Source organism: Nanorana parkeri, unplaced genomic scaffold (assembly GCF_000935625.1).
Source record: "Nanorana parkeri isolate BGI_ZX_2015 unplaced genomic scaffold, ASM93562v1 scaffold279, whole genome shotgun sequence".
Lineage (NCBI taxonomy): Eukaryota > Metazoa > Chordata > Amphibia > Anura > Dicroglossidae > Nanorana > Nanorana parkeri.
Window position 1 is genome coordinate 975042 of NW_017306547.1, and position 17086 is coordinate 992127.

Consider the following 17086-nt stretch of genomic DNA (forward strand, 5'->3'; position numbering starts at 1 on the left):
ACACACACACACACACACACACACACACACACACACACACACACTGCATGCAGTTTAAATAAGTTGTTAAAAAAAAAAATCAGTTGTGTTATGTTTATGGTCAGTGTGTACCAAAATCCACAAATCTTTGTACGAGTTCGAGGATACCTTGTAGACTAGTATTTTCCTGTTTTTTCTTGCGTATACTACGTAGAGTATGTGCTCCATAACAGCCAGGGGCTTATCTAAAGGTGTAGCAGCCTATATGGCCAGTATGGGGCCTGATCAGAGGCTCAACTATACTTTAGTATTAAAGGATTACCACTGGAAGCAAATGGGCAGCTGCACCCAATGCCTGCCAGGCTACACTGCTCACTTCTTAGCAGTAGGAGTAGGAGAAGCCATCCATCGTGACATTCAGAACACTCGGGAAAGACAGACAGAAGTAGAAAAACAAAAAATGGTGAGAAGATGCAGAAGACACATTAGCAGGGATATGGAAAACCCAGCATACAAAGTAACGAAAGCAAGGTGACACATACGAAGAAGGCACGAAAGCAAAAAGACAGACATTCTGAGTGAAACACAAGTGCAAATTGGACACAAGAGCAGATACACAAGAGAAAACAGAAGGAAAAATAGAAAGATGCAAAAATAGACAACAAAGCAAAGGAATAAATCAGGAAAGAAATAAAGTGTGCCATGTGTACCAGGAGAAGTCAATGCCACCTCATGCACACCTACCCCTAATATTTTCATTTTTGTGGAGCATTTAGCTGCAGGAATACTAACTTGAAAGGTGTATTTGTTGGCTCCAGCAATGCTTTGTGTCTCAAGATTGCAGGTCCAGCAGATAGAGCATCCTCTGTACTTGGCATGGTAATAAAATCTTGTGGTGGACCGCCAAATATTTGAAGCCTTCGCAGGAGCACCTGTTCCCACCTCTGCAAGGTCTTAAGGGTGGCATGACAGAGGGGTGAGGCTACAGGAAGATCTGTAAGAATCAAAAAGACAATGACTACTACTCGTTTCCAGTTCAGCTACAGGAAAAATGGTCATTCAAACTAAGAGTATTGTTTTTAGGTGCACCTTCTCTGTACAAAGTTTGCTCCAAGCTTTCCAGTCTTATGCTTTGTTATCATGGGACTGAAACCTTTTTTCTGCCACAATCATACCAATAAAATCTATGAGGAATGGCTGATGCACCCTTGGCAAGAAGATTAGAGTAAGAACTTCGGCATCTTTAGAATATACAGTTTAGTACGATGGTGGCACCCGTGCAGGGGGTGGGGGGATGCGCTGCAGGGAGCCACTAGAAAACGAGGAATTAGAAACTTTTAAAGAAAAAGAGCAAAATCCTCCAGCAAAGGAGGGTCTCCTTAAAAGGAGAAATGTAAAAAACAATAGGCTTTAATATCACTTTAGTTTAGCAAGCATTAAGAGGTAAAACAAAAATATAATATTACCCATTAGGACCCATCTGAGCAGTAATACACAAAGATGGGTTTAATTTTTATACAGCAGAAACAGTTCTAAACTTACCTGAAAGTTCATGTCCAGCCAATGGGTAAAAACCTTTCAAATTCTGAAGGACAAATTGTACCATTGCAAGACGCATCAGAGCCCAGCTGAAAAGGTAAAAATGGCATATGTTAGGCTCAAGGAATTAAAAACGTGTACATAACCACAAGCTGGCATGAACAACAAACAATTACTATGTCGATTTATTAAGCACCATTCATCAGAATCCCTATAATGAGGTTTTAAAAAAGGGCAATAGATTGCAATAATCCCAGCTTTCCCATGTATCAGAGGGCAATGAAAACCACAATTATGTTTCTGATACAAAGATTATGTACAAATAAAATAAAAGCTTTAAAATGTAACCCCCCAAAAAAGTGTGTGTGTTTTCTGTTAAATGCCTACACAATAGAAAGTAACCCAAACATTTACAGCTAAAACAATGTCAATAAAGAGAAGGGAAGGAGTTAAAAAGGGCTGTATATTGAAATAACATGATGTTTGTACTTCCTATAAAATCAGTTTATTTTTTTTAGTTCTTTAAAGGGACACAGGATCAGATGCATATCAAAGACAAATGGGTTATACTGCTACCTTTAGGAGGAAGAGGACACTGGCAAGCAACGAATATGTTGGCCAATCAGGTATAACCTCTCCCAACATGCTTCAGTTCAAAGTAATAAAGATAGAGAAGATCACAGACAAACATGGGTGGATATGTATCCCTAATGAACTTCAAAAAACAAATTTAAAGTACAGAAATTCGTTTTTCTTTATTGTTTATTAAGGGACACGGGGATGTCTAAAAGCTGTCCAAGTGAGGAGTGAGCGAGGAGTGAGCAAGCAGAGACAGACAAGCAACGTGGAATTTATATGACTCATAGCTTATAAGAAGTTATGAATAAAAGGCTAGATGAACAAAGGCCAATCTAAAGAGAAGAGCCGTGGCTAAGGAAAGAGTACCAAATAAGAAACCTGTGGTTACAAATCAGATCACCAAACATATTTAAAAAGGAAAAAAAAAATGTACCTAACAAATATGGGCCTTACACAATTAGGGATAAAGTAACAGTTCACCAAAAAAGGTGGACCGGTAGAACACCTGGAAGGTCGGAGAAAAAGGTCCAAGTAGCAATGTGGTCAATAGAAGAAAAGAGAAAAATGTGTACAATAGCAAAACATCATTTTGACAACAGCAAAGCTTAGGATGCCCAACGGTTGTGTTAAGGCACATGTGTCAAACTCAAGGCCCAGGGGCCGAATCCGGCCCACCAGGCCATTTCCGATACTTCTACTTTCAGATCTAGCTATTAAGTCATTACTAAAACCAGTGATAAATCGAATGCACGGGCAATTATGATAAAGATTAGATACATTTATATATTCTTACAGGACAGAGCAGGGATGGCTAGAGGAAGGTCAAGTAGAATGCTAAGGATCAATAGGATAATCCTACACCTTGTTTTCAGGTAGAAAAATACCTTGGCAAGAAATATGCTAAAAACTTTCAATAGTCCTACCCAGGAACCCTTCATAGGGAAAGGGTACGAAAAATCAACAACCACTGTGTACAAAAAGGGGTTAGGAAGAAAGAACAGTAAGGAACAAAGAGGTGGAGGAAACTAAAGAATCTTCCACAAAGGGATTACACTTAGAACAGTAGAAGAAACATCCTCTACACAGCAGGTGCTACGAGGGGCCTTCGAGATTGCCCTATCCCCATGGGGAACCATAGCAGGGTAACAATATAAGATTGTCATTGGAATCCAGGGAAATACAGGGCTAGTAACAGAAGTATGCTTCTTCAGGAGGAAGAAGGTGGCACATACAAGAGAAACCACTTGACTATGGATATATAGGTCAGTCATAAGAAAAGAAAAAATACCAAGACAATATGGAGCTAGTACAACATGAAGGTAATACAGGAGGAAGACCAACTGAGGAAGAAGCTCATCCAGTATAGCAAGGGAAGTCAATATTATTATAATACAGGATTTATATAGCTCCAATAGTTTGTGCAGTGCTTTACAAGATAAGGAAAATGTTGCAGTTACAATACAGTTCAAGACAAGATGGTTAGGGGGGTCCTGTCCATGAGAGCTTACAATCTAAAAAGTTCCTAAATCTTCTTGGATGAGAATAAGTAGCAGCTCACAGATGCAGTGTAGAGGAGATCAACATCGAAAAAAGACCAAGGAGCAATTCCCTGGAAACACGTGAAGCCGGACAGCAATTAAACTCAAGGATACTTCTGATAAGATGGTCCCATAAGAGAGTAATATTTGCAACCAGGCAAGTCCAACAATAGCAACTGGACCAAAAAGACTAGTCAATAGACTAGTCCAGAATCCAGACTCTTCAAAAGTTGAGGAGAGAGGCCAAATAGATATGGAGAAATACTGTAGAATGAGCAAAAGTCCAGATAGGGTATAGGATCGCAGACGACAGAATCCTCATCTTGCACAAAGTATGAATAATGTGTAACTGACTGACCTACAGGAAGGTCTGCAACGAGTTCTCTATAGATGAAACCAGATAAAGGAGGCACTAGGGAGGACATAACAGTCCAAAGAAGTGCTATAGAAGTCTAGAGCTACTTAAGGACCCAGTATAGTCAGTTTCTCTTTTGGGAAGGGAAAAGCAGGAACGGAGTGGTAGAGACTTTGTAGACCCCAGCTCTCAGAAGAGAGACAGGGCGGAGGATAACTAAGCACTGCAAGAACCTAAATAATCCAGGGCAAACCAGATCGAGGTGGAGAGACACCAGAAAGGAAGGGAAGGGCAAATGAGCTGGATACATAAATTGTGGTGTCTCGAACAAACTTTCTCAACCAGGGTGCTGTATAATTTTCACACTGCATCATGCGCTACCATGATGCAGGGAGACTGGCTGACTGCACCGTAGAAACACATGGCGCTAAACCAGTACCTGTGCCCGGCACATATGCATAGCACCCCGTGGCAGACACAGCAAAGCAGCACCCAAACATAACCGAGCCTCCTCGATGTTTCACAGTAGGTATGGTGTTCTTTTCTTTAAAAGCTTAACTTTTTTCATGTGTGAACATGCTTCAGTTTTTATCTCAGCTGTCCAAAGGACATTCTCCCAGAAGTATTGTGGCTTTTCAATATGCATTTTAGAAAACTCTAGTCTTTGTAGTCTAGACTTATTATGTTTTTCTTTCAATAGTGGAGTTTCTCCTGAGTTTTCTTCCTGCTGTCTACTGTTTTCTTCCTACTTCTTTCTACTACTTTCCTCCTACTTTTACTGCCCACTGTCACTCAAAAAAACAACATCATATAGTGTGATCAGACACTGATGTACTTTGACTATGGAGTTCAGCTTGTAACCCTTCAATCTTTCCTTCGCTCTTTGTCCTCCATTCACAATATCTTTCTGTTCAATCTGGGGTCTATTTTCATCTTGTAGCAACATCCAGGAAGGTTGGCTACACTCCCAAGAACCATACCCTTTGTTTTGTCTGTTCCATGTTCAGTGTAGTGCACACATACCAAACAGAATAACTACTTTTACCCATTTACTGACTAACAGTCAGATGACATGCGTGATTCGAATGACAGAAAAATTTTAGTTTGAAATATCCCTAGGATTATTAATACACTTTCCTAGGGGTATAAACAGATATGTCCAAGGAATTTTAGCATATCTTTGTAGATTAAGCAAAATTTGATCTCTTTTCACACTTTTGTTGTGTTTGCAGGTATACATGAAACAATTGCTTTAAATTATCACTTTTGAAAAGGAATGAAGCATTGTTTCAATGACTTGTAAGGGAACCAACAAATTTGTCCAGGTCTGTATATCAGGATTTATAGTCTCACGTAGAGTCTTACATACATGGATAGGCATCAGGGGCTTGGTTAGACCAGAGGTTGTACAAGTGCTTTGAGTAGGAGAGTGCTCTGTGGCTAACTAACACAATACACACAGGGCAGGAAGGCGCCAAATGCAGAGCCCAATGCTCAAATGTTCTAAACAGGTTATCTTGTTGTTAGTGGGCCATGAGCTGGAGTGGCCCCCAGGGTCACTGAATTAGGAATATTGTATGTTGCCTACAGAAAGGCAACTTTAAAAAACACACCAAGAATATATTGTAACTACAAAAAAAAAAAAAAAAAAAAGTATGCTGTGTTCATGAAATGAAGCAGAAGGACCGTAGACACCTCAGTGATGTACCTATAGAGCACTCTACAGCTAACAAGCACAGCATAGTTGTACCAGAGAACGTGCTGCCCTGGGCAAAGCCCAGTGTCCAAATGTCACATTCCAGGTTATGTTTTCCCCGTCCATGGACATACCCACAGAGTGAGTATGCAGAGAATGGTACATACCCAGTGACATCACTCTGGACCTATAAAGTGCTCTGTGGCTAAGAAACCAGTATGCTGGGTGCCATGGGAGCACCTCAAGCAGAGCCCAGTGGTAACTTGACAGTGCCTCACAATCTTCAGTCCAACGGGGTCCAGACACAGCCTCCAAGGGGCTTCTGAGAAGCCCATCCAGAGAGCTGCATAGTGACCCAGCTCAGCAGCATAGCAATGAATCTTGGTTGAAGAAAATACATTGTTTATGAAAACGAAAAAAAAAATGTCTAGTAAAAATGGTAAAAAACTTTTCTCTGAACAGAATGATGGGAGTGCGAGGGGTTAAGCCTGATTGACTACCTTTTTAAATGCCAGCGTCCAATTCCTCCTAAAGGCAGAAGTATAAACTATTAGAGTATAAAATATTAGACAAAAAGGTAGTCTAGTGGTGGGCCAATTCTAATCATCAGCATCCTGTAATGCCATGCTATACCTATACGAATTAGGATTTGAGTGTTCCTGGATCTGGACTTCTGATAAAGAGCCATCATCTTCCCCGTCATCGCTTCCTTGACTGTCCTCTGAATCATATTCAAGCCTGTTTTGTGAAAGAGGCAAGAAAGGCTGAAAAAGAAAAAAAGACCAAATTATAAATGGTGTGTATTATTTTAAAGCATTCACACACTTGGAACTTTGTGTGAAGTTACTGACTTTCATCACTACAAAGGTGAAGGGGGGCACTCTTTGTGTCTGGAGGAAAAGAGGTTTAAAGCGCATTTCCACTTTCAGACAAATTGGAGAAAACACAGCTATATGGCTTTTGTGTTTCCATTCACACAGCATACCTAAAGTTGATTTTTAAAAAAATACTTTGCACTTTTAGATGTATTTGTGTATCAGGCCTTTGCAAGCTTCTGTATCAATGTCCAAGGCTGTTCCCATAGAAAGACTGGGGACACTCTGAGTTTAAGTCAAACATTGATCAAATATGGTTTACAACTAAAAACTATGTCTGCCAGCACAGTACAGATGGGGGTATCGCATACCCAATGCTTGCTATACATCAACATTTGAGGTTACGGCAACAATAAACTGCTCAGCCCCCCTTGCATTCCAGAGCCAAACTCAGTACAGAGAACAACTTTTCTTTCAGAATATGCCATGTAACGTGCATGCAATTATTAAAGAATAAAAAAAAGATATGCTATGAGAGACGTGTAACAAATATCAAATAGGCATTATTCCAATTTGGCTTCAAAAGTGCAAATACACTTTAAATTCACATATGGAAAGGCGTCTTCACAGTAAAAACTGTTATCATGTGATCTAGTTCTAGCCAATTCAGTTAATTGTTGTAAACAAAAAAAAAAACACACTGGATGCATTCTTATTGCACTGACTAACTGGATATTAACAATTTTAGGTAATAACACCAGAGATTGTTGTTCCATGGCATGACCAACTGCCCTAGGGGGATCAACAAGGAATGTTTTTTACACTATAACAGTATGCAGTCGACGCACGTTATAAGCCCAGTGCAGCCACTATTATTTTTTATAAACCAACATGGTTGTATATAAAACAAATTAGATAAAGGAGCTTTAGGGGCTAAATTTTAAGTAAACATTATTGGCATTCATTAAAATGTAAAACTACTGAAATAACTGACAATTATTTAGATGGGGGAAATGTGGGGTGTGAGTGTTAAAAATAAAAAAAAAAAAAAACACAAAAAAAACCCCCCCCCCCCGGGCGTTAACTACATTAACCCCTTCGTGACGGGAGACGTACAGTGTACGTCCCGTCACAAAGTGGCTATATGACTGGCCACGTACACTGTACGTGCCGAGTTATATTAGCCTCTGTAATGCTGGTAACTGCTGATTCTCAGCAGTTCCAGTCATTAATTAATGCCTCACTATTGAGACATTCATTAATGCAATAGTTTAGCTTTTTTAAAAGCTTCTTTCTTTCATGAATGAAAGAATGAAGCCTTTACATTCAGATACGGGTTCGCTAAATAGCGATCCCGTATCTGACTGAGAGGTAGCAGTGACTCACCTCTCTGCTATTCAGACAGCTGGAGAGCCTGGCCCGATGTTAAATGATACATTTCAACCACTAGATACAAAATGTATCTCTTGAGTGAAATGTATCAGTTTTGATCATCTAGGAACGATCAAAGACCTTAGATCTGATTCTGACATGCTGTCAGGATCAGTCTCTAAAGTTATTATTAGCTGTTCCTAAGCTTGGAGCAGCCTGATAATAACTAAAAATTGTACATATGAATTTTTAATAAAGGTGCATTTAATAATTGCATATTCATATTTTATATTCTTTTATATATACAAAGCAGTAACTCATACCACCTCATCAGAGGGCTCCATGTCAGATTTAATTTAAAAAAAAAAAGAAAAGAAAAAAAAAAAAAGACTACCTGAAATGGAAGTACTTTTGTTATGTGCTCTATTTACCTAACCTGCAGCACGTTCAGAATCCTTGGTCATATTAAAAAATGTATTTATAAAACAAAAGGTTAAGATAAAAAGATCTAAAATATCAATTTAAAAATATATAAGCTTAAAAAAACAAAAAAAGGATAAAACTAAAAATTATAGCTCCCTATAAGACTTCTTTTAGTTGGCATCTCATGTTGCCGGAAGAGAAGTGAGGATATGAGCAAGTTATTACATAAAGAGTTGCTGAAGTGCACAAATGCAGAAGCATAATTGCACAGGCAGTTCTATTAACAATTAACAATGTCGGAATTCAAAGGTTAAACAAATTCTGTACAGAATACACGCAGCTAAACGTCATTTTCTTTTTTAAAGTGGCAGACATATGTTTGTTTGCTCAGATGCACGTTGGTATGGAATGTGTGCATGCAGATAGAATGTGTTATATATTGTACGACAGTGGGCAATACTTTTAACAAAACCAAAATTAAAAGTCAATAAAATAATTGCTGGCTTTTTGGTTTTTGCTGGGTACTCTGGTAGCATGTGCGCCCGCTAAGCACTGAAAAAACCCCCACAAAACATTGTGCCCCCACTCACTCTACAGATACCTTGGCTATAAAGTAATCCCAGATGCTGAGCTCAGGAGGGATGAATTTTTCCCGGAAAATAGAGGAGCCCTGTTCCAACACTGGTGAACCAAAGGCAGATGGACTCTCTTTGGCCTGAAGTTTTGTAGATTTGTAGCGTTTATTCTGGTCGCTTTCTTCTATGGGAGGCGATACCACAACTGCAATGAATGAGACATATGAATATGCAAAGCAGACACTATAACAAAACACCCAACATTTAGGACAGCAAACCTATCCACTATAAACAAGTCACAAAGAAAGGAAAAATAACTGTCCAAAGGCTGTTGTTTAAGTATATTGTTTCAGATTATAGATAGTAAAAAACAAAAACAAAACCATTGCAAACATAGTCTTTATCAATGTTCAGTTAGAAAAAATGCCAACTTGAAACAACTTACCTTTAGAAAAGATGACCACTTAAGCTATAATACAACATTCTTTTGCATTTGGAAACTTCAAACTCAATCATAAACATGCACAATCTGCATGCACATGCCAAACATAAAAAGTGTAATGGTCAGTTTAGAAATAATACAAAAACACTGAGGGGGAAGCGCTTGCTGATCCATAACATCTGTCTTTCAGCTATTAGAAGTTACAGACTGCAGAATAAACTTTGATAGATTGTGTGTGCTATAAAAGAACACATTTTCAGATTGTCCTCCAGAATGCATTAAATAAAATCGAAAGAAAAACTACAGCTCAAAAACAGCAGAACATCACCTTCTCTTTGTGATCCTTTCACGGATATATATATATAGATCTATCTATATATAAGAGAAACTTGTGATTACATTGTCGATATCCTTGGTAAGAGAGACCTTAAGGCTAGGTTCAGATCTGAATGATCCCGGATGGGGTTACATCCTCATTGCAAAATCTCTGAAAAAAAGGTACATGTACTTTTTTTTGCGACACACAACGTGCAGCTTTTTTAGTGTTCAATTGCATGGGTGGAATCGCGGTGGGAAAGTGTGCGATCCGCCCGGAACTACTGGCGCGCCATTAGAAAATATTGGCACCACCAGCACAATGCACAGCAATCCACAGTTTGGTGCACGATTGCCGCACGGTCACGGATCGCGTACGTGTGAATCAGGCATTCAATCAGCTCCTAAACCAGGATTCTGTGGACTCTCAGATAAATTATCACTAAAACCAATGATTGTTTTTTTGCCATCTATAAAGGGGGGATTGTTGCCACTAACCAGCAATATAAGAAACATTCTTCCCACCGACAACCAGACTAATGGAGCATGAACTGTAGATACTAGGGATGCACCACATTTTAGGCCAAAAATGATACTATGGGCAAAACGCAGATAGTGCCATAACAGCCCGAAAATTCAGTGCCTCCACAGCTTCTCTCCCCCCACTGGACACCGGTCTGTGTGCTCTCTGATGACGCTGCTCTCCCCCACCTGTGTTGGCAGAGGCAGTGGGGATCCAATGTGATTCAGCCGCTGATGCTCAGCAAGGAGAAGAAAAGTTTTTAGGAGGCCGAGCGGGCAGTTCGGGGAGGAGAGAGCTGTCAGCGGAGGCCATGCTCTCCTCCCGCACTACGCCGCTCCTCTGACAGGCGAATCAGAATGGAGAGCGGGCTACAAGCACTCAGCGATCAGGACTGATCGCTGAGTGCTTGTAAATTACTGAGGTCGTAGCATGGAAGGGAAGGAAATAGAAGTTACCACAGCCAGACACTGATCAAAAAAAATAAAAACAACATTGCAGGGGTTTTGCCCTAACTACATGTAAACACTCTGAAATTGCAATTTAAAATAGTACATGCATGCATACTTGCAAAACTACTTAAATAGGTCTTATGTTTCATTCAGAAACTCTCCCAGCTGTTGTGCAGTGCAGGACCTGGAATTCTCCATTACCTCTTCGCTTTAGCTTTGCAAACTTTACAGCCCAGAGGTCATAGGCATTCCACACCTTCCTCTGAGCATGTCATTATGCTCCTTTATTTGAATAAGGGACTAAGACCAGCACTGAACAGAACATTTCGGCTCATACTAGTGCTGTTCTCCCTTTTCATTTGTTGACAACTGTTTAAAAAATAATAATACATAGATGACTAGGGCGCAATTACTGGCAAAGAAAAAAAATGGTTCCTGCAAAAGCACTTCCTGTGAGGGAATGATTACATCACTTTCCTCAGAAGGTGCCACCCCTTCTTTACATTCTACTAATGCTGATCAATAAACTAAGCAAGATGAAACGTGGAGGATACAAAATATGGATAATACAACATGGATCAGGTATTGTGTATGCATGCAATTTTAACTTGCGCATTCAGAGTGTTTGCATTAAGCAAAACAAATACTTTAGTTCTGCTTTAAATACCTATTGTTTCTATCTTTGAGCAACATGGTTCTCTAAAGTAATGTTTTTGTTAGGCCTCTATTCTACACCGCTTTTCACCTTACATTTTAAATAATTTCACCATGGTTAATTCATGTCTTCAATATGTTATCCTCCTATTCTTTCACCATTCTAAAATGTAAATGTCCTACAGTGCTCACACATCCACAGATTTTGGGTCTGATAAACTAGATTGTGAATTGAAGTGAATTGAAATCACATGAATTTAAGTAAAGTAAAGTAAAACTGATTTACTAAAGTATGGAGTGAAGCTAAAATCTGTCCAGGGGAATCTGAAGAAATAAACATTCTTAACATGACAAAGTCAGAAGTGATCATACTGTAGGTGCACTTCACTTGCCCTCATTTCACTCTTTAGACAAAAGTCAACACAAAGAGGGGAGTTTATCAAAACTGGAGCAGACAAAATCAGGAGCAGTTGTCCAGGGCAACTAAATCTGCATGTCTCTTCAGTTTGTTCTGTTAAGCTTCGAAAATGAGAGAAGCCGACTGGCTGCCATGCACATCTGCTGCAAATTTGGTCTGCTCCAGTTTTGATAAATTCCCCTAAAATGTTTTTCATCTGTAGAAAGCGTTACACTTTTCATTTCACATTATTGCTTTGAATGCAGCATTCTTGATATACCAGAGTAAAGCTCTTCCCCAAACTGGTTAATTTTTCCTAAGGGTTGTAGTGGTGGTACCACAATAAAAGGGCGGCAATTGTGCCGCTTCTGATACCACCACCATGAATATTTGGCAGCACAATTCTCCCCAGGTGTCATGCAACTATATAAAATGTGACCAATATAAAAGGTGGCCACACACCTTACAACCATCGCACGACTTTCGTTGTGCGATGGTTGTAAGGCGATTCAAATTCCGTACAAACTGCCCATCTTGGACAGGCAGATCGTACTTGCGATCATCGCAATTCATCCCCGCTGATGGGAGGGCATACAGATGATTGCAATGGTGAGCGGGCAGTGTGCGCCTGCGTGGCTTTCGTCTTGCGATCGTGCTACCAACCCGCCGAAAATCGTACGATTTTCAGGGGGTTTTCTAGCATGCTCGTGAGACGAAAGTCGTGCAAACTTACAGTATATGCGGTCGCACGCTGCCCATACACCTTACAATTATCGTACGATCGCGGGATCACCCGCAATTATCGGTCGATAATCGTCAGGTGTATGGGCAGCTTAAGTCTCAGCAGCACTCTTCCACATAAAACCTCCTAATAAGATTCAACGTTTAAAACAGAAAGGATAGCAGGATCATGGGATCCGATTTTAGATGTATTTTTTAGGTTAAGTTAGCTATTGGTTTTATAAGTTAAGAATCAATGCGTGTGCCAGGAATTTTATTACTTCACTCTTAAAATCAAGCCCTATTTTACTATACACTTATACATTTGTCTCCTTAACAAATACTGTGATTATTTTGAATTCAAAAGAACATTTGAGAATCTTACTGTGCCAGACTTACAAAATTTCTTTCATTCTTATACTGGTTTCTCAAAGAGTCAGACCATCCTAAACTGGTCACCATTGTTCACTAGTGGGCTAAATAGCCTTTACAATCATATCAATTTAGGAGACCATAACACGGATTACCTCTCCACCAAACTTTATCTTTACACACCATGGAGCCCAAGGCCTCATTTGCATGGGGCATGGAGCCTCACACAGTGTGAAAGACCATTTTTTGGGATATGCCTGGAGCTGCGGGAAGTGTGCAGGCAGCTCATGCAAGTCTATCGAGACACAGTAGCTGTGCACCCTCACATGCTGCTTCCCGCAGCTCAGAGTTTTGACAGACACGCACAAATGGTGCACGGACCAGTATCCATCATGTATGTGTGACAATAATGAGGTTTGAGCAGGGGCGTATCTGCCGCGAGGCAAACAAGGCGTTTGCTTGGAGCGGCAGATTCGCTGAGGGCAGCGATGCTGCCTTGCCTAGGGCAAAGCTGCACATCTCCCCCCCGGGCTGACCCGCCGATTCCCGTAGAATGCAGCCTTTCTAGTTCAAATTACCTCAGGCTACCGAAAATTTTGTTCAGGCATCCTCAAAATCCTGCACCAGATATCTGGTCCCTTTGATCAAATCCGATTGTTCATCTAAAGCTTTCCCTAGGGCTGGTGTGGATTAGCTTTGATGATCTTTTACGTTAGGTGTAGTAAAGAGCTAATACCACAGTAATTATCCTGCTCAGTTCAGCTAATTCCCGACAGATTGCCTGACAGATTAGGAAGGAATATGTGGTATCCCACTCAGTCATAAAAGGAATTACCATATTAACCCAATTTTTATCATCCAGAATCAAAGGATATAGTAAAATGAATCCAATAAATCGCTTCTGCTCGTCAAGGGAAATCCACACATATCAATCACTATGGGGTACGATGATCAGAGTCCTAACAAGCCACATTAACCCTCCTGGGCCAGCCATAAAATTCACACACATGACCTGAAGCTTATTTCCTGACACACAATAATTTAGGGGTTATCAGACAGTAATGTAATGTAAGAATATTAAACTATGTTGATATGTATTAAATTGACAGTTTTGGAGGAGCAGAGAAGGACATCATAAAGGCTTAGCCCTCCTGCTCACCCTCCTCAGCCTTGCCTTATGGGCTAGCTCCATGACATCCCCCAAAGTATTGACAAAAAATGGCTGTGCAGGGCAGTCAGGAAGTTCTGGTAACATCAAGAAGCTCTTGTAAGCTCAGAAGGAGAAGTTAATGTAACACCCAAAAAGGAGTTCCCCTTTAACATCAAGAATCTTTTCCAGCATTCAGCTGGACTGTCAGAACTTAAAAAACCCAAGACTTGTTAAGTACTCTTTTATTCCTTTTTATTTTACCAACATTATATTTGTCTCTCTTGGTTAACATTTTTTTCTGTATATTTTTCCTGCACCGTTTCTTTTATGGACATTCTTAAAAATTGTTAAGCTTATCTCTACACTCTAAATAAGAACTTAAAGTATCCTTGTCTCCATAAAGAGTGCTACTGTATAGTGAAACCTGTCACTTTCCTGTCTGAAAGGACAGTGGTATCATAGGCTTTAAGTTTTTGATTTGTAACAGCATTTGCCGAGAATAGTGCATATTCTCGTTAAAACATGTGGTGGCAGCTGCTGTATTGCGTATAAAGGGTTAACTGCTGAGTTAACAAGCCCTAGTGATGATAGCTCTCAGTCTGCTGGACCGAGATTGTTGTCCTGCGAGCTGAGAAAACTCTGTGCAGGTGAGGTTAGGAATGGTATTGCCACATCCTTGCAACAGGTTGGTTGGTTCGTATCTGCGTATAGACACGTTAGTGATGTACAGTGGGTTCAGACCGGTGCATCCATCCCAGTATGCACCTGAGGCCGTATGCACCTGAGGCCATATGCTGTTTTTGCGCAGCTGTCAAAACTAGGAGCTGCGGGAAGCCTCGTGTGTGCATGCACAACACCTGCATCTCCATAGACTTACATGCTACCCAAAATCTCTTCCTTCAACTTCAGATATCATATATGCTACATAATTGTAAAATACATGAAAACTGTAAAAAGGGAGGGTATAAGCCCCTCATAATGGCCCCATGGCAAAGCTACATCTAGAAGGTCACCCCCCCCCACCCCCCCCAAGTTTCCTTAGAGGAGAATTATGAGTTGAGTAAAATACACTCATCCCCATAATTAGAGCGGATGTGCGACACTGAAGCTGTCAGACATTGGCTGTATTGATCGGGAACTGAACGATTACATACCACTGATCACTCACTTGCCAATCATCTCCCTGCAGAGAATGGTGACTAAGTCAAAGCTCCTCGTAGGGATTCCGCCTCTCTGTTCCTCCAGCTCTGTCTGTTGTCCGGATCTGTCCCGGCTGCCAGAATATAGTGGGCAATAACATGCTATATGCCGAGTTTTGGGTTATTAGTATATGTCCTCCTATGGCCCTAAAGAGAACTATAACAACAACAAAAAAGGGTTGGGCCACTGCTCTCTTTTAGGAAGATGATGTGTGTAATCATCACATTTAACATGTTCAGACCTGCTTGTGGATCCTATGGCTTCAGCAGAAAGCAACCCCCCCCCACCCCCCCCAAGTTTCCTTAGAGGAGAATTATGAGTTGAGTAAAATACACTCATCCCCATAATTAGAGCGGATGTGCGACACTGAAGCTGTCAGACATTGGCTGTATTGATCGGGAACTGAACGATTACATACCACTGATCACTCACTTGCCAATCATCTCCCTGCAGAGAATGGTGACTAAGTCAAAGCTCCTCGTAGGGATTCCGCCTCTCTGTTCCTCCAGCTCTGTCTGTTGTCCGGATCTGTCCCGGCTGCCAGAATATAGTGGGCAATAACATGCTATATGCCGAGTTTTGGGTTATTAGTATATGTCCTCCTATGGCCCTAAAGAGAACTATAACAACAACAAAAAAGGGTTGGGCCACTGCTCTCTTTTAGGAAGATGATGTGTGTAATCATCACATTTAACATGTTCAGACCTGCTTGTGGATCCTATGGCTTCAGCAGAAAGCCAGTGACACATGCATTTAGTCACCATTATCTGCACTAAAATGAATACTTAAGAGACATTAACAAGAACACTTTTAGTAAAAGGGAAAAGCTCTGTCACACTGCAACCCAAACCAAAACCTACATGTAAAAGAAACCAAAATCTAAAAATACACACATTCTTCCAAGCATAAAGCTGTTGAAACTGAAAGTTAGTAAGATAAGATTTAATAAAGATATCAAGCAAGAGTCCATGGATTTCTAACCGTTTATTCCAAACACAGAAATTACCTGAACACTGTATTCTCCATCAGTATTGGATGTCCGTATTGCCAAATATATCGCCAGTTCCACCTCAACCTTCCTCATCTAATGCTGTATAAAATTTGATTGTACTTAGCAATACTGGTATTCAGTATATCACATTAAATATTACAGTTGAAGGATTGAAGGATCTCAGGTTTAAACAATTAGAAATCCATGGGAAGGATTACAAAAATGCAGCCTTATACAAAAAAAGAAAAAAGTAAAAATAATAATAAAAAAAAAAGTAAAATCACTCTAAAGCTGGCCTGTTTCTTAGTATGCAAAATCAGGTTAAGGCCTCAGCTAAAATCTAAGTCCTTGCCTGCAGAACTGGGAGGGCTATGAGTACTGATGGCAGTAAGGGCTTTGGAAAAGCCAACACATTCCATGGAGAACACAACTACCTGATGAGGGCTGGGAATAGAAAAGTATTTCCCTGCCAAAACAAAACAAACAAAAAAAGAGAAGTTCAGAGCATGTGATGGGTTGTCAAGGGTTTAACAAAGCAAGGAAGCAGCACATTATAGGAAGTCTGGGTATTTATAATGACTGCTTCATTATAATAAAGATTCTGATCTGCTACTCTTAAAACTAAGCAGTTAAGTTTATACAATACACATTTATTACCATTAATACATTAGGAAAATGATATTCAGACTACCAGGAAGCTACCTCACTTAGCACAACCCTGCAGAATAAAGATAATGCTCTTATTCCACCTTATACATGAATGAAGAGTGCATCCTTACTTTATTCAATAAACGGATAGCTTTTCAATCATTTAAAGAGCAAGATATCTTTATAATGAACATGCGTCAGCAGACATATAGAGCAGCACCCAGGAGGGCTTGCATGAATATTCACACAATTTGCAGAGCTCCTCAAGAGCTCTAAAATTGCACACATTTCAACCAACTCCAGTTGTTGAATGCGCAGGACAGCCCTTATGTACCCCACATCATAGTTATTGGCA

General features: G+C 40.2%; 1 protein-coding gene across 1 annotated transcript in view; it reads right to left on the reverse strand.

Annotated features, from left to right (window-relative positions):
• DMXL1 (Dmx like 1) overlaps positions 1-17086 on the reverse strand; it is a 127046-nt gene that overhangs the window by 19551 nt on the left and 90409 nt on the right. The window contains exons 29-32 of the mRNA XM_018557308.1: positions 8897-9075; positions 6320-6450; positions 1522-1607; positions 772-973 (exon numbers count right to left, since the gene is read on the reverse strand). Of these exons, the coding sequence (XP_018412810.1) occupies positions 772-973; positions 1522-1607; positions 6320-6450; positions 8897-9075 (598 nt within the window). The remainder of the gene's footprint in view (positions 1-771; positions 974-1521; positions 1608-6319; positions 6451-8896; positions 9076-17086) is intronic.